At 40.8% G+C, this 25,096-nt stretch overlaps 1 protein-coding gene across 1 annotated transcript in view; it reads right to left on the reverse strand.

Annotated features, from left to right (window-relative positions):
- The window catches only part of LOC124554979 (molybdenum cofactor biosynthesis protein 1-like), an 81,843-nt gene that overhangs the window by 23,667 nt on the left and 33,080 nt on the right, over positions 1–25,096 (reverse strand). Inside the window, exons 4-5 of the mRNA XM_047128718.1 lie at positions 16,933–17,157; positions 7,582–7,727 (exon numbers count right to left, since the gene is read on the reverse strand). Of these exons, the coding sequence (XP_046984674.1) occupies positions 7,582–7,727; positions 16,933–17,157 (371 nt within the window). The remainder of the gene's footprint in view (positions 1–7,581; positions 7,728–16,932; positions 17,158–25,096) is intronic.

Here is a 25,096-nt window from a genome sequence, read left to right on the forward strand (position 1 = left end):
GTAAAACCTAATAACAGTGTTGCAGCAGAACGTTTATTCTTGTAAACAGATTTGCAATGTGTTCTGAGCAAAGCAAGTTCAGTGTAGGGATGTAAATGAAGATACTTAGACAAGCACTGCAAATGGCTTTCTTGCCATATTTCAGTGGCATGTTTTCAAAAATAGAAAGAATCGCTAGGAGAAACAGAATCAAGTGTGTTTTTCGTCTACCAGCGAAACTAAGGAAGTGTTTGTGTTAAGTTAAAGACAATCTTGACCCTAGAAAACATAGATCATATATAAGATCTGATGCCATTATGGGAAATCTTATATAGGGCAGACACCTCACATTGTGCAAGAACACTGTGTTCAACAGCACTGACAAAAATGCCACCCAGTAAATTAGTGGTAGCAGAGCACTGCCTGAATACAGGGCACCACACGTTTCCCAAGAGGCCATACGGTGGGCAATCTTACCAACAGGAATATGGAATTTTGACTAAGCACTGCCCAGAATCCAGCACTGACTGCCATGAAATTAAAACAGTAGAAACCAGATCCTCCGATGTATGACCTGATGCAGCACCTTGCAGAGAGTTAATTCAGCTTTTAACCACACGAGTGTCCAGAAGTGCAGTCATTGCCCACAACACATAAGCAGAAGGCTACTATGAATGGCATTTCCATCCAACTGGGAGTGCCTGTCCACACATTCGTACTCCTGCTTCTAGCCTGACAAATTTCAATTCTGCTGTGCGAATATCACCAGTCACATCTTGCAGCAGTGATGACAGGACCCACCACTACCTGAAGATGACGAACAGTTGTGTTGGTGAAATATTGCGAGGCTTGCACAAAGTTATTCAGTGGCCAATCTGAGAAGATTTGTATACATTATTTTTCTGTGACACAGGTATTGTGCAGCAAAATGTGATAACTTTCTGCATTTGCCTTTTTGTAAATTTCAAAATACCCCAAAAATTGGTGAGAAACACTGAACATATGACGTAACCAGATGACATACCCCACAGCATGTGCAGCAGTCGGGGTTGAGTGTAAAGAAATGATTGAGCAGTGCAATACTTTCATTTGAGAAAACAGAGCAAATTTCAAAACATTTTGTAAATATGATCTGTTGTAAATGTAGATGTTACAAAATTACTGTCCCTGCTGTAATCAAGCAAAAGCAGTTCTGATTTTGTGTTTTTTGCTTCTGTCACTTCTCTTTTTGTTTACAGACATTAGTTAGTAAAGAAAACAAAGGTCATTTAATGGCGATGATGCTATTCTGAAGTTTACACTCATCTACTTGTTATGCAATATGGTAGGTTTTCATTGTACTGTACTTTGCAAGAAATCAAGGAAACTGCAAGACCGGTAAATAAAATAATAAACTTCAATATAAATACATAATTGTTTAACACAATGAAAAAATACTGCCTGCCAGATGCAAGACGCAAATCCTGAACGCCATCACTAAAGTCGCACACATGTATCCGTAGCCACAACGATATGAATACTTGACTTGGGTTGGGATGATCAAGTGTGACAGACCAAGAGGCTCAACCACTGCAAGCATGGCAAGGTACATCATCTGGTGACATTTGTCATTTGCTTTTGACACATTTCCCAACATTTGTATCGTATCCAACATTTGTGATCCCATGTGTCTTGTATTAAATTACTTGTCTCAGGGTCATCTACAGTGCTTTGGAGGTTTTTAAATGTTAATACGCATCACCCTGTGTGTGTGTGTGTGTGTGTGTGTGTGTGTGTGTGTGTGTGTGTGTGTGTGAGTATGTGTGTGTATGTGTGTGTTTATATATATGAAACAAATACTAACAAAGAGATAGAGGGCCTGGTGAGTACTTACCTCAGCTCAGTACAGCCGATAGATACACAAAACAGAACAGAAAATTGACGTATCCTAGCTTTCGGAACTTCGTTCCTTCATCAGGGAGGAGAGAGGGGAAAAAAGGGGAAGAAGGGAAAGTGGATTCAGTTATTCACAACCCAGGTTATGAAGCAACAGGGGAAAGGTAAACAGGGAGGGTAGCAAAGATGGAGGCATGGATGTCAGAGGGAAGCCAAAGATATTCTACTGTAATTACTGTGCCAGCTTCAAACCAAGGAGGATGAATACAGAAGTAAAGAGGTACATAGTATAAAGATAAACACAACTATGTAGGATAAAAAGATGCGTGAATGGCTAAAGAGGAAAGGGAAAGAGGAGAAGACTAAAGAGTAAATGGGAGTGAGGTTGGTTAACATAGGTTCAGTCCAGGGGGATGGCGGGATGAAAGGATGTGTTGGAGTGCAAGTTCCCATCTCCGCAGTTCCGAGGTACTGGTGTTGGGTGGGAGAAGCGACATGGCACATATGGTGTAGCAGGTTCCTAGGTCCCTAGAATTATGCTGGAGGGCATGCTCCGCTACTGGGTATTGGACATCTCCTAGGTGGACAGTTCGTCTGTGCCCATTCATGCGCTCAGCCAGTTTAGTTGTCGTCATACCAATGTAAAAGGCTGTGCAGTGCAGGCATGTCAGCTGATAAATGACGTGCTGTCTCACATGTGGCCCTGCCTTGAGTTGTGTATGTTATACCAGTAGCGGGGCTGGAGTAGTTGGTTGTGGGGGGATGCATGGGGCAGGTTTTGCATCGGGGTCGGTTACAGGGGTAGGAACCGCTGGGTAGTGAAGGTGGTCTGGAAATATTGTAGGGTTTGACAAGGATGTTACGGAGGTTAGGGGGTCGGCAAAAGGCAACTCTGGGTGGTGTGGGGAGAATATTGTCAAGGGATGATCTCACTTCAGGGCTTGACTTGAGAAATTCATATCCGTGGCGGAGTAATTAGTTGATGTATTCGAGGCCAGGATAATATTGGGTGACAAGGGGGATGCTTCTGTGTGGTCTGGGGGTAGTAACATTGTTGTTGGGTGGGGAGGAATGTATTGTTTGGGAGATCTATTTGTGGACAAGGTCTGCAGGATAGTTGTGGGAGAGGAAAGCACTGATATATAATATAATACAGGGAAACATTCCAAATGGGAAAAATATATCTAAAAACAAAGATGATGTAACTTACCAAACGAAAGCATTGGTATGTTGATAGACACACAAACAAACACACACACAAAATTCAAGCTTTCGCAACCCACAGTTGCTTCATCAGGAAAGAGGGAAGGAGAGGGAAAGACGAAAGGATGTGGGTTTTAAGGGAGAGGGTAAGGAGTCATTCCAACCCTGGGAGTGGAAAGACTTACCTTAGGGGGGAAAAAGGACAGGTATACACTCGCACACACACACACACACACACACACACACATATATCCATCCGCACATATACAGACACAAGCAGGGTATATGTGTGGATGGATATGTGTGTGTGTGTGTGTGTGTGTGTGTGTGTGTGTGTGTGTGTGTGTGTGTGAGAGAGAGAGTGTGTGTGTGTGTGTGTGTGTGTGTGTGTGTGTGTGTGTGTGTGTGTGTGTGTGTGGCATACTGGTCTGAACTATGCAGCCTTCAAATGGAAGTTTTTTGATCACTCCTTATTTTGCACCCTGCCACCTTGGCAATATGTACCGCAAATCATCAGACAGACGACCTTCCTGCATGCTTCGAGCATCCCCTGGTGCTGTTCCGAACCAATGCTAATCTTTGTAACTGTGACGAGCAGTGTGCAGATTGCATCTTTGTATCCCACAAAGAGGTGACAGTTCCCAGTGGCATGAATGGTTACTGTTTATTGACTGTCACTGAGTTGGTGAGTCATTTGCTACATTGTGGCCCACCTGTTCGCTGCTAAAGCCATGCTAGTCAGTGGTAACCCCTGTCAATGATATCCTGTTGCCCATAGCAGTTCACTCTGCTGATTGTGGTAGTATTTTCCTTGAGTAAATCTGCTCACAGTACACCTTTGACACTGTGGTACAAGAAAGCCCAATGACTACACACCCTTATAGAATAAGTGTCTCGAGCCATGGTTACCCACGATATGGCAGTGATAAAATCACCCTGTGATCAACTGTCACACTGCAGCTGTAAGCTGCACCTCCTTTTTCAGAATACTCAGGTTTATTAATTTGAAGTAAATCAGATCTTTTGCAGGAAGATTTAACAAAAAGAGCACATCCACGAAAGGATGAAACCATGTCTAATTAACTGGAACACAAAATTAATAATTAGTGGTGACAAAGATCCTCTGCAATAAAAAATAATGTCCACTTACTTCATGTATGTCTTCAAGTGACAGAATATATGTAACTGTGTCCTTCTTATTTACACTGATTAAACAATGGAAATTCCAGGTAGGAATATCAACAGTGCAGGGAAAGATAGATCACTATTTACCGTAAAGAAAACAAAGTTGCACACAGGCACAACACACAAGCAAGCACTCCACGCGCGCACGCACGCACACACACACAGAGAAAAAAAAACTGCCAAGTCCAGCAGCTAGGGGCAAGCTACTGGAGTTGTCAGTCATATGTGTGTGACATGTGCTTGCCTGTGTGTATGAATGTGTGTGTTTCTCTGTATCTCTTTTGCTGATGAAGGCTGTGACCGAAAGCTTTGTGTAAGTGCCTTTTTAATTGTGCCTGTCTACAATGTAACATGTCTGCTTTACAGTAAGCAGCAATCTATGTTTTCCTATATTTTTCATTTACACAGATGTAATTAACAAATCAGAGTCTATTTATTCCAGAGAAGTGACAGTTTGTTCATGACAGTTCAGCACAAATCTGATTTTTTATATACAGCAAGGCTACCTATATATTATTCTGTGTGCCAGTGTTCATGCTGACTATAGGGATTCACACGGATCATGTGTAATTTGACATCTGGTCCTGTAAACTTACTTCTGCTCAACGTGAAAAATTCTCCAATCCACATTTTATAATTAACCTTAACATATCAAATAATGCACCCTTCGATATAACTGCTTATTGTCCACTTCCCATCACTCTATTCCCAATGTCAACCCAGTTGACCTCTTCTTCTAATCCAAAAACCATGGTTGACTCAATGTTTGCTATTGCAAGCTATTGCTATTGCAGCACAAAAGTGCCAGAGGCACCAGTAATGATATATAATTAAAAATACTAGAAAGTAAGGCTCACTGGTCCGTACATGCTAAGACAAACACTACAAGTGTCTAAGACACCGCGCTCTCACACAACAAGTACAAGGTCTGAATACATTCCATTTACGATACACTAAACTGTTTCATTCACGGTGCAATATACATACTCTCTCCCCAATAAACAGAATAGTTATAACTCAATTGTTCACAAGTGTATATTATGACTCTTGCCACAGCTATGCAGTCAGTATGCCACAGGGGTGCCATAGAAAGGGATCAGGTTCAATTCCTTGTAGAGCCGGGAAATTCTGCTCGGTGGACGGACTGGAATAGGGTACACTCTGCTTGTAGTTCCAGCTGAGGAGCTACTCAAGTGAGAAGCAGTGTCTTCAACTTCTGGAAGTTGATAACAGCCTGGAGAGTTGTATACTGACCCCCTAACTCTCCATAGATATATAGTAGAGGACATCTCTCGAAGGGCATTGCGTGGTCTTCTGGGCCCAATGCAGAGTTCCTTTATCAATGTATATTGTATATCACCACTTGTACACACTCATCGGCACAGTACCATATTGTCTCTTCGCGTGGCAAATTTTTATTCCCTTGTTTCCAGATCAAGATTTTTCCACTTCCTCTTCTTCTTCTTCTTCTTCTTCTTCTCTCTCTCTTTTTTTTTTTTTTTTTTTTTTTTTTTTTTTTTTTTTTTACTTGTACCACACATATTCCACACGGTTTATGCTCACTCCTTCAATGATACTTCCTATCCTCCTCTAGTGTCCGAGTTGTCCCTGCTTTCCTGCGTGTTTGTTGGTTTAAACACCCTTGTTTCAAAAGAGAGTGACAGCTTCGATACAGTCTTGTCAACATTTTGTATTTTTATTTAGCAATTATTGTTTGAGCCTTATAGGCGAATGTCACAAGATATTGTCAACCACTGCATTCACTAGATTGGAATGGGGTTCATGGTAACTTATCAATTCATTTTTTAAGTTGCTGTTATCTTTTTCATCCTATCTTGGACTAGCTTTTCCATACTCCCACTCTATTTTACGTAGTCAAACAGTTATCTGCCCTTGCAAACTTGCTCCTTTACTACCAAGTTAACTAATACTGGGCAGCCTAACAGAAGTTCCAATATCCAGTCTTTCACCACAATTCACCTACACACACTTTTCACTCACTGATTTTCTTTTTTCAATGTCATAAATATTTTGCTTTCACAGACTGCTGTGCTATGAACATAAAATTGTAGGAACATCTGCCTCACAGGTCATTTTTTTTTTTTATTAAAGAATATGTTCCTTGCTTATTCCTATTTGCTTCTGATACATTTCCATTCTCACTTTTATTTTGTTTTGATCCATTTCTTTTTTCTTTGATAGACAAGTCAAACAACAATGGCAATATGTTGCAGCCCCTTGTGTTTCACCCTACTTACTACGAACTTACTTTTCTTAGCTTCCAATTTTATTAGTCATTTGGTTTTTAAGATACTTAAATTAATTGTTTGACCCTGTATTTTTATATCTTATTTTACCTTCGGTTGATAAAGGATTTCTGGTATGCTCACAAAGAGAGAGCTGATTCTTCCCACCCCTCACCCCCCTTACCTTGTCCTGAAGCAAACTTATCGCCAAGTATCTTGCAGTTTTTTTCCTATTATTAATCTCTTAGTCTAGTCATCAATTTAAAAGTGTCAGTTGTTGGTCCCATTGTCTAATAATTTGTACATTTATACACATGAAGTTCCAATTTTTATTTGGAACATATAGACTCTGATAATCATGAATCACAGTTCAAATGGCTCTGGGCACTATAGGACTTAACATCTGAGCCAAGGCAGGATTCAAACCTGCGACCGTAGCAGTCGCGCAGTTCTGGACTGAAGCGCCTAGAACCGCTCGGCAACAGTGGCTGACGAATCATAGTTACCATCACATGGACAGAAATATTGTGTTAACTTTATTACAACATAGGGACATAACTAAAAATGTCTTTACATAATTTCCAGTTCTGATTACTTTCCTTTAATTTAATCTCACAAATAGGTTAGTGTAACATGATGTTGACAGAGGCAAATTATATATACTCACAAATTATTTAGCTAGAGGTATCTGGTTTGTATGTCTGGGAGGGAGGAGGGTGCAAGCTGAAAACTTCAAGAAAAGATTACTCATTTCATACCTGCTGGATTTAACTGCAGTTTATCTCTTCCATATACCAACCACATACCTAATGTGCATGGCAAACAGTTTGAAAGTATTATTCTATACTCAGCATTTGGAACTATCAGTTCCTTAATGAGAGAGGAAAGAGGGATAAGTTTCTGAAGGTCTCAAAGGTCACTCGGACTCCATGACTAATGTGAGGACAAGAGGAACAAATGTGTCTATAAGAAGTTTTGGAATTTCACCTCCTGGAGGTAAAATACTGATCAGTCTGTCAGTCTTCTAGTAATTTTATGGTTTCCTCACATGAATTTTCACTTGGACACAATTATTCTATGTTTCATCACTCACCTGAGAGATATCTCTGAATTCCCAAAGAGACACACCTTCAAATTGCCATCAGCTGTTATCCATAAACGGTTGCACGTGCCACAGAAGTGTTCACTCATTGAGGTAATAAATCCCACATGTCCCTTGAAGCCCGGCACATGGTATTCCTGCAAAAAGAAATTGTAAGAAAATAGCTACTGCTGTTGTGAAAATACTATAAATGTGTTGCACACCAAGTGGAGGAAGGAGAAAATGTGCATTAAGTGGAGTTTGAACGCCATATCCTGACAATGTTAAATTTAGTGACTTAACTTCCCCGTATTTCAGGAACAACTGTAGCCATTGACAAGAAACTTTTACAGGACATTAAACTATATGTTCTGAGTCTTACAATAATTGCATTTCAGCCACTGCTTTTGGAAATACAATTTTTTAATTACACAGTTAAAATTTTGTGTACTTTTTTGTATGTTATTCTAAATAATTTTATTTATACATAACATTATGTTCTTCTTTTAGTTCAGAAGGCTCGGGATACATACTGAAAATTTGAGTTCGCTATTCGAATTAGTTACTGAGATTTAGGGAAAAATGCAAGACAAAATGTAAATTTTCAGGAAGAGTTTTTAAAGTTTTAATAGACTGTAACTCAATATATGCTTAACATTTTATTTTTAGTCACTCAGAAGCACCCTGCACCATACTGTATATCATCCTCTTGATCTTTTTTAAGTTTTTTCTTGTTTTCTTCTTTCTGGACTCCGTAGTGGCCAACTGTGCTGCATACTCTGCTTTACCAGTGCAAACCTTGTCCATCCATTCAAATTCTCTGATGCAGTTTGCTCCAGAATTAATTCCCATATGTTGTAGCACTTTCACGCTACCAATGTTGCCATCATTAAAAGCAATAACAGCATGACTGACCCCCACTTTAGTGTCTTCATTACAAGAAAAACATTTTTTGGTCTACATCTACATCTACATCCATACTCCTCAAGCCACCTGATGGTGTAGGGTACCTTGAGTACCTCTATTGGTTCTCCCTTCTATTACAGTCTCGTATTGTTCGTGGAAAGAAGCATTGTCGGTATGCCTATGTGCGGGCTCTAATCTCTCTCATTTTATCCTCATGGTCTCTTTGCGAGATATACGTAGGAGGGAGCAATATACTGCTTGACTCCTCGGTGAAAGTATGTTCTTGAAACTTCAACAAAAGCCCGTACCGAGCTACTGAGCGTCCCCCCTGCAGAGTCTTCCACTGGAGTTTATCTAACATCTCTGTAACTCTTTCGCGATTACTAAATGATCCTATAACGAAGCATGCTGCTCTCTGTTGGATCTTCTCTATCTCCTCTATCAACCCTATCTGGTACGGATCCCACACTGCTGAGCAGTATTCAAACAGTGGGCGAACAAGTGTACTGTAACCTAATTCCTTTGTTTTCGGATTGCATTTCCTTAGGATTCTTCCAATGAATCTCAGTCTGGCATCTGATTTACCCACGATCAACTTTATATGATCATTCCATTTTAAATCACTCCTAATGCATACTCCCAGATAATTTATGGAATTAACTGCTTCCAATTGCTGACGTGCTATATTGTAGCTAAATGATATGGGATCTTTCTTTCTATGTATTCGCAGCACATTACACTTGTCTACATTGAGATTCAATTGCCATTCCCTAAACCATGCACCAATTCGCTGCAGATCATCCTGCACTTCAGTACCATTTTCCATTGTTGCAACCTCTCGATATACCACAGCATCATCCGCAAAAAGCCTCAGTGAACTTCCGATGTCATTCACAAGGTCATTTATGTATATTGTGAATAGCAACGGTCCTACGACACTCCCCTGCAGCACACCTGAAATCACTCTTACTTCGGAAGACTTCTCTCCATTGAGAATGACATGCTACGTTCTGTTATCTAGCAACTCTTCAATCCAATCACATAATTGGTCTGATAGTCCATATGCTCTTATTTTGTTCATTAAACGATTGCGGAGAACTGTATCGAACGCCTTGTGGAAGTCAAGAAACACAGCATCTACCTGGGAACCCGTGTCCATGGCCCTCTGATTCTCGTGGACGAATAGCGCGAGCTGGGTTTCACACGATCGTCTTTTTCGAAACCCATGCTGATTCCTACAGAGTAGATTTCTAGTTTACAGAAAAGTCATAATATTCAAACATAATACATGTTCTAAAATTCTACAACTGATCGATGTTAGAGATATAGGTCTACAGTTCTGCACATCTGTTCGACGTCCCTTCTTGAAAACGGGGATGACCTGTGCCCTTTTCCAATTCTTTGGAACGCTACACTCTTGTAGAGACCTATGGCACATTACTGCAAGAAGGGGGGCAAGTTCCTTCACATACTCTGTGTAAAACTGAACTGGTATCCCATCAGGTCCAGCGGCCTTTCCTCTTTTGAGTGATTTTAATTGTTTCTCTATCCCTCTATTTCAATATCTACCATTTTGTCATCAGTGTGACAATCTAGAGAAGGAACCACAGTGCAGTCTTCCTCTGTGAAACAGCTTTGGAAAAAGACATTTAGTATTTCGGCTTTAGTCCATCATCCTCTGTTTCAGTACCTTTTTGGTCACAGAGTGTCTGGACATTTTGTTTTGATCCACCTACCGCTTTGACATAAGAGCAAAATTTCTTAGGATTTTCTGCCAAGTTAGTACATAGAACTTTACTTTCGAATTCATTTAACGCCTCTTGCATGGCCCTCCTCACATTACATTTCGCTTCGCGTAATTTTTGTTTGTCTGCAAGGTGTTGGCTATGTTTATGTTTGCTGTGAAGTTCCCTTTGCTTCCTCAGCAGTTTTCTAACTCGGTTGTTGTACCACGCTGGCTCTTTTCCATCTCTTATGATCTTGATTGGCACATACTCATCTAACGCATATTGTACGATGGTTTTGAACTTTGTCCACTGATCCTCAACACTATCTGTACTTAAAACAAAACTTTTGTGTTGAGCCATCAGGTACTCTGAAATCAGATTTTTGTCACTTTTGCTAACCAGAAAGATTTTCGTACCTTTTTTTATATTTCTATTTATGGCTGAAATCATCGATGCAGTAACCGCTTTATGATCACTGATTCCCTGTTCTGCGTTAACCGTTTCAAATAGTTCGGGTCTGTTTGTCACTAATATGTTATCGCCATGAGTCAGTTCTCTGTTTAACTGCTCAAGGTAGTTTTCAGATAAAGCTCTTAAAAAATTTCACTGGATTCTTTGTCCCTGCCACCCATTATGAAAGTTTGAGTCTCCCAGTCCATATCGGGCAAATTAAAATCTCCACCCAGAACTATAACATGTTGGGCAAATCTAATCGAAATATTTTCCAAATTATCCTTCAGGTGCTCAGCCACAACAGCTGCTGAGCCAGGGGGCCTATAGAGACATCCAATTACTATGTCTGAGCCTGGTTTAACCGTGACCTTCACCTAAATTATTTCACATTTCAGATCTCCGTCAATTTCCTTCGATACTATTGCACTTCTTATCACTTTAAACATGCCTCCCCCTTCACTTTCCAGCCTGTCTCTGCGGTATACATTCCAATCTGAGTTTAGAATTTATTACTGTTTACATCGGGTTTCAGCCAACTTTCTGTCCCTAGTACTATGTGGGCATTGTGACCGTTTATTAATGAGAGCAGTTCTGGGACCTTTCTATAGACGCTCCTGCAGTTTACTATTAGCACATTAATATTGTTATTCCCTGCTGCATTTTGTCTACTCCTACCTTGCCGCATCTCAGGAGGTGTGTTGTCGGGCCTAGGGAGGGAATTCTCTAACCTAAAAAACCCACATGTGCACTCCACACATACTCCGCTACACTTGTAGCCACTTCCTGCATGTAGCGCATGCGTGACCTATTCAGGGGGACCCTACATTTCTCCACCCGATAGCGGATGTCGAGGAATTTGCACCCCAGATCTCCGCAGAATCGTCTGAGCCCCTGGTTTAAGCCTTCCACTCGGCTCCAAACCAGAGGACCACTATCGGTTCTCGGAACGATACTACAAATAGCTAGCAGAGATTCCACCCCGCGAGGCTTTCCGCCTTCACCAACTCCACTAACCGCCTGTATGAACTGAGGATGACCTCTGAACCCAGACGGCAGGAGTCATTGGTGCCGACATGAGCAACAATTTGCAGTCGGGTGCACCCAGTGCTCTCTATCACTGCCGGCACAGCCTCCTCCACATCTCGGATGAGACCCCCGGCAAGCAGACAGAGTGAACACTGTCCTTCTTCCCCGACCTTTCCGCTATTTCCCTAAGGTGCTCCATCACCTGCCTAACGTTGGAGCTCCCAATAACTAATAAACCCCTCCCCCCATGTGCCTGCTCAGACCTTGCTGAAGGAGTGGCCACATGTCCACTCACAGGCAGAACGGGCGATGCCACACAGCCAGCCTCCACACTGACCCTCCGCCTCGTGCGCCGCGAATGCTGCTGAACCCGCCACTCCCCTTGGGAAGAGGGTGGCCCAACCGCGCCCGGTACCCGCAAAGATGTGTCGACAGAAGGGTCAGTGGGTGAAGCATGTATCACCTGGGGTGTACCATGCAAAGCACCAGACTCCCCACTGCCGCTACACTCCAAGGCAGCAGCCTGAAGACGGGTAACCGCGGCCATCAACACGTTCAGCTGTTCGCGAACAGTGGCCAGCTCCACCTGTGTCCATACACAGCAGTCACACATCCTATCCATCCTAAGAAATCAATTTACTGTAGAGAGTTAATCAACTTATAACTAGACTGCTAATTCACTAAAGGTGGCTGATAGTTGACTAAACTGTGGTTACTAGACACTTCCTGTAGAAAACAATGAAAATAGCCCTACCTGTCTCTGGACTGTATTGAAAACAAACACTAGCACTACTGGCACTATGGCTTACTAAACGGACTCTCTCTGACTGTATTCAAAACAAACACAAAATCTATGGAACACTATTACTAGCACTCGACAATAAAAAGCTTCCTAAAAGCAAAAACACATGGAAGAAGAAGTGACAAGTAAGAAAAATAGAGTTAATACTTAAATTAGCATAGCTCGCTGCACAGCAGACATGACGCAGACGGCAGTTACGACAACACTGACACTATAAGATTATTGAACGACTCATTGGGATTTTGAGTCTGACAATGCAGACACTTCTTCAATAATTCCAGATTGCCAGGTCTCTGTAAACAGGTTTTATGATATCCACAACTGCTGCTGGGATAGAATGTTTATGGCTGTATGACCTGTTTGAGTACTGGGCATTGCGGTAATTGCACCATGAACCAGATCCAGGAGGGCAAAGATGGTGTACTGGTTTATCATCAGCTGACAGTCTCTGGAAGAAGGTAGCCCGTACTGCCTGCTTCAATTTCAACAAATCCTCAGTATTATTTCTAATGGCAATCTCATAATACTGTTGTAGTTGATCAATCATGTTGTCTGTCAGCCTGCTTCTTATGGTCTTACCACCTGAAAGTTTCTTGTCTCTCAAACTTTGTTTCAACTTCCTCAATCTGGTACCCATCCTCTTCTGGACATGACCAACACATTCCAGTTCTGTGATAAGCTTCTCACCATAAGGCTGAGTGGCTACTACACTGTTATATGCATTTGAGTCTGCATAACCTAAGAACTTAGTGTAACACACTCGCCTTTAGTTTACAGATCGATTATAAATTTCAACAGCTGCACAGGCCTCCGTACGACTAGTTGTCCTTCATAATTTCTGTCACAGATATGCCCTTCTTCATGCCCTGATTTATACTTATAACAATGTTTGGTTAAAATCTGGAAATCTATTAGCTTTCCAGTATCCACACTGGTCACTGTAGCAACAGAATTCTTAGAAATGCAGCTGCGCTACTACCAAGCGCCCCAAAAGCTACGGATATGTCAATCATACCATCGTTTATTTCAGCAGCTTCATTTGCAGCACACTTAATTGACTCACATGCAGCAGATTTCACAGCAGCTCCAATAAATCCTGCATACTTGTCCATTTTACAAAGTGGGCGTGGCATATACATCATGACACACATTGTTTCTGCTGCAGTGTAACCTTTGCCAATAGCTCTCAATCCATAAAACCACCTAACATTTATTTCAAAATAATTATCTTTACACTTATCAGAATTCCAAAATGAATGAGTATATTTACAACTGGCAGAATTAATGATACGTTTCCTGGCTAGTCCATTTGATACCTCAATGTCTTCATGTAAACTAACTGGCCCTCCACATACATACAGCACACACATTCACATAACACCCCTGTTAGGTTGTGTAGATGTATCAGAATATAACCTAACCTACCGTTTACATGAGTTTTGTTTTGAGATAACTGTGTTATCACTATGTTTCATTTTAATCTTCGAAGCACTAATGGGTGTTTCGCTAGATACTCATGAGTTTGCCAGTATTTCGTTGTCTGTAACTTCACACACCACATGCTGAATGCAAAGTTTCTCTTTATACAAAAATTTATTACCATGAAACCCACATTTCTTAAAAACACTTCATTTTGGAGTCATACTTTTTGAGAGATTTACCAGTCTATTCGTCACTTTTCCTCGGAAGAACGTTAGCACTTCGATATACAAAGCATGTTTATACTATGAAAAGATACGATACTATTTTTGACAGTGCTACCAATACAAACACATAATTTAACATTTGTAACACAGTAATCCACAGCTTTCTACAGGGTGGTCCATTGATAGTGACCGGGCCAAATATCTCACGAAATAAGCATCAAATGAAAAAACTACAAAGAATGAAATTCGTCTAGCTTGAAGGGAGAAACCAGATGGCGCTATGGTTGGCCTGCTAGATGGCACTGCCATAGGTCAAACTCATATCAACTGCATTTTTTTAAAATAGGAACCCCCATTTTTTATTACATATTCATGTAGTACGTAAAGAAATATGAATGTTTTAGCTGGACCACTTTTTTCGCTTTGTGATAGATGGGGCTGTAATAGTCAAAAATGGTTCAAATGGCTCTGAGCACTATGGGACTTAACTTCTGAGGTCATCAGTCCCCTAGAACTTAGAACTACTTAAACCTAACTAACCTAAGGACATCACACACATCCATGCCCGAGGCAGGATTCGAACCTGCGAACGTAGCGGTCGCACGTTTCCAGACTGTAGCGCCTAGCACCGCTCGGCAACTCCGGCCAGCTGCTGTAATAGTCACAAACATATAAGTATGTGGTATCACATAACATTCCGCCAGTGCGGACGGTATTTGCTTCATGATACATTACCCGTTTTAAAATGGACCGTTTACCAATTGCGGAAAAGGTCGATATCATGTTGATGTATGGTTATTGTGATCAAAATGCCCAAGGGGCGTGTGCTATGTATGCTGCTCGGTATCCTGGACGACATCATCGAAGTGTCCGAACCATTCGCCGGATAGTTACATTATTTAAGGAAACAGGAAGTGTCCAGCCACATGTGGAACACCAACCACAACCTGCAACAAATGATGATGCCCTAGTAGATGTCTTAGCTGCTGGGGCAGCTAATCCTCACATCAGTAGCAGACAAATTGCGCGAGAATTGGGAATCTCAAAAACGTCGGTGTTGAGAATGCTACATCAACATCGATTGCACCCGTACCATATTTCTATGCACTATGAATTGCATGATGATGACTTTGAACGTCATGTACAGTTCTGCCACAGGGCACAAGAGAAATTACGGGACGATGAAAGATTTTTTGCATGCGTTCTATTTAGCGATGAAGCATCATTCACCAACAGCGGTAACCTAAACCGCCATAATATGCACTATTGGGCAACGGAAAATCTACGATGGCAGCGACAAGTGGAACAGCAGCGACCTTGGCAGGTTAATGTATGGTGTGGCATTAAGAGAGGAAGGATAATTGGCCCCCATTTTATCGATGGCAATCTAAATGGTGCAATGTATGCTGATTTTCTGCGTAATGTTCTACCAATGTTACTACAAGATGTTTCACTGCATGACAGAATGGCGATGTACTTCCAACATGATGGATGTCCGGCACATAGTTTGCGTGCGGTTGAAGCAGTATTGAATAGCATATTTCATGAAAGGTGGATTGGTCGTCAAAGCACCATACCATGGCCCGCACGTTCACTGGATCTGACATCCCCGGATTTCTTTCTGTGGGGAAAGTTGAAGGATATTTGATATCGTGATCCACCGACAATGCCTGACAACATGCGTCAGTGCATTGTCAATGCATGTGCGAACATTACGGAAGGCGAGCTACTCACTGTTGAGAGGAATGTCATTACACGTATTGCCAAAGGCATTGAGGTTGACAGAAATCATTTTGAGCATTTATTGCATTAATGTGGTATTCACAGGTAATCACGCCATAACAGCATGCGTTCTCAGAAATGATAAGTTCACAAAGGTACATGTATCACATTGGAACAACCGAAATAAAATGTTCAAATGTACCTACATTCTGTATTTTAATTTAAAAAACCTACCTGTTACCAACTGTTCGTCTAAAATTATGAAACATATGTTTGTGACTATTACAGTGACATCTATCACAAAGCGAAGAAAGTGGTCCAACTAAAACATTCATATTTCTTTACGTATTACACGAATATGTAATAAAAAATGGGGTTCCTATTTAAAAAAAAACACAGATGATATCAGTTTGAGCTATGGCAGCGCCTTATAGCAGGCCAACCATTGCGCCAGCTGGTTTCCCCCTTTGAGCTAGACAAATTTCTTTCTTTGTAGTTTTTTCGTTTGACACTTATTTCGTGAGATATTTGGCCCGGTCACAATCAATGGACTACCCTGTATATAAGAAATTACCGATTTTATTAGGTCTTGACGTAATGCATGTAAAAATTTTTACATTTTCAACTGGTGTAGATTATATTTTAGAAAATAAAATAAAATACTTCCCACACAAGTTTATAAGTAATATACATATCATTTTAGTTGGAGAATTGCAAATTTTATAATCAGATAAAAACCCAAAAAAGTGAAAAAGAACGTTTTCCCCTTCTAACTCCCCTTAAAGTTATGGAAATGTGCAAGCTTTTGGAGTCAGTGGCTTCTTCTTCTGGCAGAAACAATGAAGGGGAAGGAAAAGGGAAGAAATAAAAGGATTGTCAAGGTTTAGGAAATGGGGAGAGTTGCAGAGAAGCTGCAGAGAAACCCAGGCCAGGACAGACTTACTGAATGGGATGAGAAATATGTAACTAAACCAGTCCATCTCTCATACCACCAGCAGATGTGAAGTATTCTTGTGATCGGTAGTAAGTCATAAACATTAAATTATTTTCAATGTATGTTCATATGTAATACTGCACGTACCTTTGAGGTATCATTGGGCCCATTGGGAAGAGGATCAAAATCAGGCCACTGCTTTCTAATTATTTGGAGCATTTCACTAAAGGAGACCATCTTCCCATCATTCCATTTGTTGCCGCTGAAAGGCATGTACTCGATAAATCTTACATCAACATTTTTCTCTTTTGTTAACTCCACAAAACTGCACACTTCATCTTCATTAAAACCTCGCATTACAACACAATTTATCTGTGGAAGAAAGACACCATTAAAAACTTGGTATCAGATAAAGCATGGTTTAAACAGAGTTTGAAAGACTTTTTGATAGGCAACTCATCCTACTCTATACATGAATATCTTAACAGTGGCTGTTAGGCCAGCTTAAATAAGAATGTCTGTTAGATTTCAGTTCTGAGAGCACTTTGTCATAACAGTCAAGATTATGTACTTTTTGTTTGATAAATTTATGAATAGTGCATAACAATGTTTCGGTCTGACAGCGTATCAATTCTGAAAATATTAGCTGTTACAGTTTGTATTGTATTCACCTAGTTTGACAATCTCCTGACAAATGATCAGGGTATTCAAATGTTTTATATTTTTTATGTTATACTTTCTGGCATGTTACTCACCCATGAGAATCATCTCATGTTTTGGGTCTTGGAACAAAAGCTGAATCTAATCTAATCTAACCTACAAAATAATGGTTCTACAAGTCTGTTGTTATATTTGTATACCTCACTGATTCTGTTAAATTAATCTTTTTCTCTCTTTTTACAGAATGTGGGAATTTATCTTAGCATGCCAAACTGTTAACCTTCTTAACAATTTAAGAAAATTAAACTACATACATCTCCAATCCTTTTTCCCACTCCAACGCACACATCTTTTGCTGAAGGTATTATTTTAACTATTACATTAAATTATGAAGCTTTCTTGAAACTGTGCTGCCATTTGTGAAACAAAGTTAAAAGTGTTCTCAAGATAAAAGGTCTTCACAAAAGGAGCATTTAGTATCTGTGCAGGTAGTAACACTGTCAGCCTTCATATAAACAAGCCCATATGGTAGAACATCCTGCTTTACACATACACGCAATGGCAGAAAAAAGGAAAAGAGCACACCTTTCATTCAAGCATTGAATATATAAACTGATGAGACAAAACACTATGACCTCCTGTTTGATAATGTGTTTGTCCACTGTTGGAACACAATACAGCAGTGATTTTGTGTGGGACAAGTTCAATAAATTTCAGGTATGTTCCCAACATTATGTGAGGTATGTTCCCAGCATTATGCAGCACCGCATGTCTAAGCACAGGTCATGTAATTCCCATAAATTGGAGATCAGTGGTTTCTGGGTGCAGAACTGGTATCTGATATCATCGCAGATGTATTCCATCAGATTCAGAAGGGGTGAATTTGATTCTGGCCTCGTGACACTGAAAGTCATATTGTTGAAACATGTCACCTTCATTAGGGACAGAGTGCGGACAGTGCACAATAATGTTCACACAGAACAAAGCTGTTATGGAGCCTTCAGTTACTACCACAGGACCCATAGAACACCAGGTGAATGTCCTCCATAGCATAATATTGCTCCCACTGGCCTAAGTCTGTAGCAAAGTGCACCTTTCAAGCACCAATTCACTCTGTTGACAGTGTATGTGCACAAAACCGTCAAGCAGGTGTAATGCGAAACACGAATGATTCAACCAGATGACACATTTCTATTGATTCACTGCCCAATCTCAATGCTCCTGAGCCACAGAAATTGTAATTCAACAGTGTTGTCAACATGGGAACATACAGGGGTTGTCTACAGCAGAGCCCTATGTTTAACAATGTGCAATGATTGGTGTGCTCTGAAATACTCGTGCTTCCACCAGCACTGTGTCATCAGACCTGCCACAGAAATTAGCTTCCTCAACCGAATGTCATCTTTTTCAAAGGAACCATCCCAGCATTTGCCTTAAATCAATTAGGGAAATCAAGGGAAACCCAAATTTTGGTGGCCCGATGGGTCTCGGGTCCGTTGTTCTCTCGAAGGCAAGTCCACTGTCTGACCACTGTGGTGGCATGACCTAGTCTTAATTAAGCCAGAAAATCCTGGGAAATGCTGACATACTTATTGATTTAAGATATAACAATTTAAAACAATCCTTTCATGAATTTCACTACAATTTTCTGCTCTTTTGAAAAAAAATTTCTTTTGACTGTTTTGATGTTGTTTAGTATGTTTAAATAATGATGGCAGTCTCTATAAAAGGGCAGTTTGACTTTTAAGTTTAGTTATACTGTTTTAAACTACATCCTTCATCTATTTGTCCACCCAGAAGTGCTATAGGATATAACTTGAAGACTATGGTGAGGTGGTGGGGGACAGTCATGTGTTGAGAAGGAGGTGCTGCCAGAAACGAAGTGTGTGAGGTGACGTTATTGACACTGCATACAGGGAGAATAAAAATACTCTATTCCATATTCATTTACAATCTACGTCTGGCCCCCATATGGTTTTACTTTTCTCCAATAAGAAAAAAAGAAATTGTCAGTAACTGTCTTTATAAGGTCTTAAAAGGAAACAAACAATAGAAAATCTAGGCTGGAATAATGACCATATTATAAAAAAGATACATTGCTATTCACTGTATACAGGAAATGTTAGGTCACAGACAAGCACAACAAAAAGACTACTAAACAAGTAAGCTTTCGATCAGAAAGTCTTCTTCGTAAGTGGACAAAACACACACACACACACACACACACACACACACACACACACACCCATGACCGTTGTTTCTCCCATTATGCGCAGTTGCTCCCAGTCTGGCCCTAGCAGCCAGAGACAGTGGTCATGTATGTGTGATCTGCATTTGCGCGCGTGTGTGTGTGTGTGTGTGTGTGTGTGTGTGTGTGTGTGTGTGTGTGTGTGTGTGTGGGAATGGGGGGGGGGGGGGGGGGGGTTTGCACCAAAAGCTTACGTGTTTAATAGGTGGTGTTTCCCCCCCCCCCCCCCCCCCCCCTGCCAGCAACACAACATCTACACTATACAGTGAGTGCCAATCTATCCTTTTCATAATACTGTCGTTACCACCTTGCCAAGAGGCATATTGTGGAGTAATCCGAAGGGCTCTACTAATTTGTACAAGAGGAAGGAGAGCACAATCTCAATGTAAGTTTTTAGAAAACTGGTATGTGCATTACTTCTCCAAACCTTTCAGAAAAGACACGGTATGCTCTTCATTCAGCAAGATGCGTAATAAACAATATTAGCAATACTGCATCAAACTTGTTCACTTTCATCTTTGGATTAAACATTCGATTTCAGAGAGTACAGAATTTGGCAGAATCAAATTTTGGGGATATGTGGAACTGGGACAACGGCATATTTTTTACCCATTCAACAAACTAAGCACTGCTGATTGCTACTTTTATTGTGTCTGCTGCTGCAATGCATATATGAAACTGTAAGTGCAGCATCTATGATGGAATAAAATGTTATACAAATGAAACAAACAGGCACAGTGAAATAGAGTAGTATGGCTCATCATTTCGGTCTCACAGATTAGCAGGTGTTGACTTGAAAGATAATACTTAAGAAGTATTTACTCAAATCCAAGCCGCACTTTTTTTCCGGTTTTTGTAATCCAAAAAACCGCCTGCGGCTTAGAATCGAGTGCAAAGCAAGTGGAAGTTCTGAAAAATGTCAGTAGGTGCTGAAACAACTAACTTCTGCCGTCGAATATATGTAGCGCTACACAGGCATGCTTCATAGGCACAAAGATAAATACTGGCGCCAAAACCTCTGCGTCAGTAAATAAATTAAAAAAAAAAAGGTGGAAGACTATTTTCATACATTATCCAAAGAAGTAAATACAAATTCCGTATTGTTCATCTTCGAATGTAGCAGAACTTCAATGTATTACGAAAATCCGACTGGCAAGACTGTTTGGGATGTTTGTCAATATGGCCAACTCTACGTTCTGAATGTTTTCCTACCTGTGAGAAGAGATGGTTGCTAATAGGAACCTGACGAAATGTGAATCACATGCAGTATTCTCTTCATCATAAGAGTAATACGAATATAAACATTTTGCCACGTATTCTTTTGTGTTTGCTGCTATCTTATTTAAATCCTGTCTGCCTAATAAACTACGAAACTAGAGTGAGACAACAGCAAATGCGGAAGAATATACGTATCGTGTCATGTTTATATTCGTATTATTCTTATGCCTAATAGTGATACAGTCAGAAATGAAGCATGGCAACTGACTAGATTTTTATATCTAAGATGACTCTAATTTCTGTTCAGAATTTGATGTACTAAAGAAGCGGCCGCAAAGATTTTCAAATGGAGAAAAATTTTCGTCTAACTCTCGTTCAGAACATGTTCTATCATACGCAGTCTATTATTTGGTTCTTGTTGATCATTATCAAAGAAAGCAGCAGTGTAAGTAACAAGAAATAGTAGTCTCTTGCCATTGTTACGCTAATGAGACAATTTCTCTCCCTCTCTCTTGTTTTTTTTTTTTTTTTTTTTTTTTTTTTAATTGTAAGCGGCGGTAGCGTGCACAAAAGCAAGCCATGCCGCGAGCGACGAAAGGCTGCAAACACGCACTATCAGAATGCGACAAACAATGCATGACACAGTACAGTAATGCATTTTCAGCTTAGAGTGACATAAACGCCTATAACAAGGAAACTGGCACTTATCAGATCAAAGCAAAATAAGCAATCGATTCAAACCAGATGAAGCACGTGAAAAAGGAAGGGTACCAGTATAAATACGGACGGAGCGCCTGACGCATAGCAATGGCTACCTGGTAAAGCTTAAGTGCTACGCTTACGACTCGAACCAAACTACTGTAGCTGTATCGTCATTCACTCGAACTAAATTGTGTCTCATATTACAATGGACTGACTTTGTTTCGATTTGGAGGTGCGGCCTAAAACTTTTCTCTCCCCTTGAACTTCAAGTCTCAAATTTCAGGTGCGGCTTAGATTCGGGAATTTTTTTTTTTCCTTCCTTTATTTCGAGTCTCATTTTTCAGGTTTGAGTGCGGCTTGGATTTGAGTAAATACGATAGGTGGTATTTCAACTAATTCTGACTATGAAATAAAACAAAGTACAGCAGGGAGCTCTGACGAATCAAAGAGCAGCGATGAAGATTCTGATGAATAGTAAAGTATAAGTTAAGAAATAAGATGCTACTGAGATCATAAATTTTTCTTGTGTTGATGAATCTGTCAACAAACATATTCAAAAATGCACTGAAACATTGGCACATGTAGTGTTGGGAGGTGATAAACTGTCATTACTGTTAGAGGAGCTACGTATTTCTTGCTGTTCTACTCCTACATGACGCTGTATCTGAAGGTATAGATTGAATCTTCACTGGCTAGAGAAATGGGTAACACAATTTTACAAGTCTCTGCTGTCATGTAATCTCTTCAGGGAAATCATGACTGTACTACGATTCGGTTTGTGGTTGACAAGGTCAGAGTCATTAAGAAATGCAAGGCAGCTACCATGTCAGTCCTAGAAGAAAGAGACGTAGCAAACTGTCAAAGCATGTACATCCCCGGTCCTTATGTTTGTGGTGATGTACTAACCAAGTAATACTGAAGTGTGATCCAAGTCGCACAAATATGGCTTTAATAATAACCTCCGAACAATATGCCTCTAAGGACTCAACAAGACACAGAACGCTGATGTGCACATTACAAACTAGAATCACACAGCGAGTCAGTCAGCACTGTTCCACACTTACATATGTGCAAGTCGCCAGCAGATGGCATGGCAGGGACCGCACGGCACGCTTGGCTCCCAGAGACGGCCTCCAGCAGCCAGCCTGCAATGATCAGTCGGTGACCAATTTAAGGACGCAAGTATGGCAACACCACTCTTGGTGCACTCACACAGACACGTACTAGTAGCACGATACAGCAGTGATGAGCGGTAGTACCCCTCCTGTCTTGCGCGCCTTTTATCTGGCCCTACAATTTACTTTCCTAGACCCACACAAATGCCTGATCCTCCTAATTCAATTTGCTCTGCAGACTATTTAAAATTCATAAAGAAAAAGGAGCCACAATTGCACTTTGTGTGCCAGTTACTTTCCAATACATTGGCACCAGCTGATCTTATTTAAGAATACTCAACTTTCGTAGCCATACTTACAGCACATCCTTTGCTTCCTGGTCTAAATCCAAGTTAACTCCCATCCCCCTCCCCCCCCCCCCACACACACACACACACACACACGCCCCTCCCCCCCCTCTCCCCCCCCCCCCCTCGCAATCAGCTAGTTGTGTGCTGTTATCTCACGTCACACCCTAGTCTATGAGTACCCAGCTGTCTGTCACCTGACCCCTCTACCTGCACCCCTAGCTAGCCCACAGATGGTTCCCCACTCTCCCACGAGCCACTAAATGCTTCCCTCCAAACCCCTCCCATCTCTCTCCATCCCTCACATTGCCTCAACCCACCCCATCCTACCCCACTCTAAAGCCCCACCTCACTCCAGAACACTCACCGTGGGCCAGTAAAGAGCTGGCAGTTGAGCGACCACAAAATAAGGAGACGTGCATGCGCATGTGAGTGTGTGTGTGTGAGTGTGTGTGTGTGTGTGTGTGTGTGTGTGTGCTCGTGCGCATGTTTTCCCTACAGCTAGAAAAAGAAAGTGCATTCTGTAAGCTCGCCAAGCAACGTACCTTTTAGTTTGGAATGTAGAAGACGAGGTACTGGTGGAAGTAAAGCTGTGAGTACGGGTTGTGAGTCGTGCATGGATAGCTCAGATGGTAGAGCACTTGCCCATGAAAGGCAAAGGTCCCAAGTTCGACTCTTGGTCCGGCACACAGTTTTAATCTGCCAGGAAATTTTCATATCAGTGCACACTCCACCGCACAGTGAAAATCTCATTCTACATATCTTTTGTTCATGTGCCTATCGATGAGACAGTGCTTCTGCCTTTTGGTGAGCCATCTCCTTTATTCCTAAATAATTCGTAATTTTCAACAGAAACTTTCCGTACGTTATTATTGCATCCTACATTACAATATGCAATTTCCACAATATGTGGTCCTCTGTGAATATAATGGGGGTAACAACTGTAGGAGACCAAAAACTGACTGCAGTAAGCAAGTTCAAGTTATTGTACGCTGCAGTAGTTATGCAGAGGTGAAGAGGGTCACACAGGATAGGCTAGCATGGTCAACTCCATGAAACCAATCTTCAGATGGAAGATCACATCAATAAAAACATTTGATTCAGCATACACCAGACTCCAAACAGCGTACACAACCTGTATGCTCAGAAACACAGAAAATCATATTGGTTCCATCAGCAGGAAACTTCAGCCTGTAATTGTTATGGAACACTGTGGCGATTTTGTTCATTAACAAAACCCAAAACTGGGGAGTAATAAGAGAGTATTGTTGTAACTTCTTATCAACCTGGTTACCAAAATACATATTAAGAACACTGGTAAAGTGTTATTTTAAAGGGGCCACTCCAAAGCGCCACGAAAGTATTTGAGCAATGTATAAAATTAGAGAATCAGTGCACAATATTGAAAGCCTATCTACATAATCTATATCTGCATGACTAGTCTGTAATTCACAATTAAATGCTGGCAGAGGGTTCACAGAACCACCCTCAACCTCTTTATCTACCATTCCACTCCCCTACAGCATTTGAGGAAAAACAAACACTTCAATATTTCCGTACAAGCTCTGATTTCTCTATTTTATTACAATGATCATTTCTCCCTATGTAAGTGGGCTCTAACAAAATATTTTCACATTCGGAGGAGAAAGTTGATGATTGAAATTTTAAGAACCTGCTCCAGCAAATTGCTTTTGCTTTAATGACTGCTACCCCAATTCACATGCGATATCTGTGGCGTGCACTTTCCTGTTTGCCAATAATACAAAATGAGCTGCCCTTCTTTGAACTTTTAAATGATGTCCTCTGTCAGTCCTATCTGGTAAGGATCCCACACCATGCAGAATACTCCAAAAGAGGACAGACAAGTATAGTTGTAGATAGTCTCTTTAGTAATCCTAATCTTCTAAATGTTTTACTATTAAATCACAGTCTTTTGTTTGCTTTCCCACCACATTATCTATGTGAGCATTCCAATTTAAGTTATTTGTAAATGTAATTCCTAAGTATTCAGTAGACTTCAC

This window comes from Schistocerca americana, chromosome X (assembly GCF_021461395.2).
Source record: "Schistocerca americana isolate TAMUIC-IGC-003095 chromosome X, iqSchAmer2.1, whole genome shotgun sequence".
Taxonomy (NCBI): domain Eukaryota; kingdom Metazoa; phylum Arthropoda; class Insecta; order Orthoptera; family Acrididae; genus Schistocerca; species Schistocerca americana.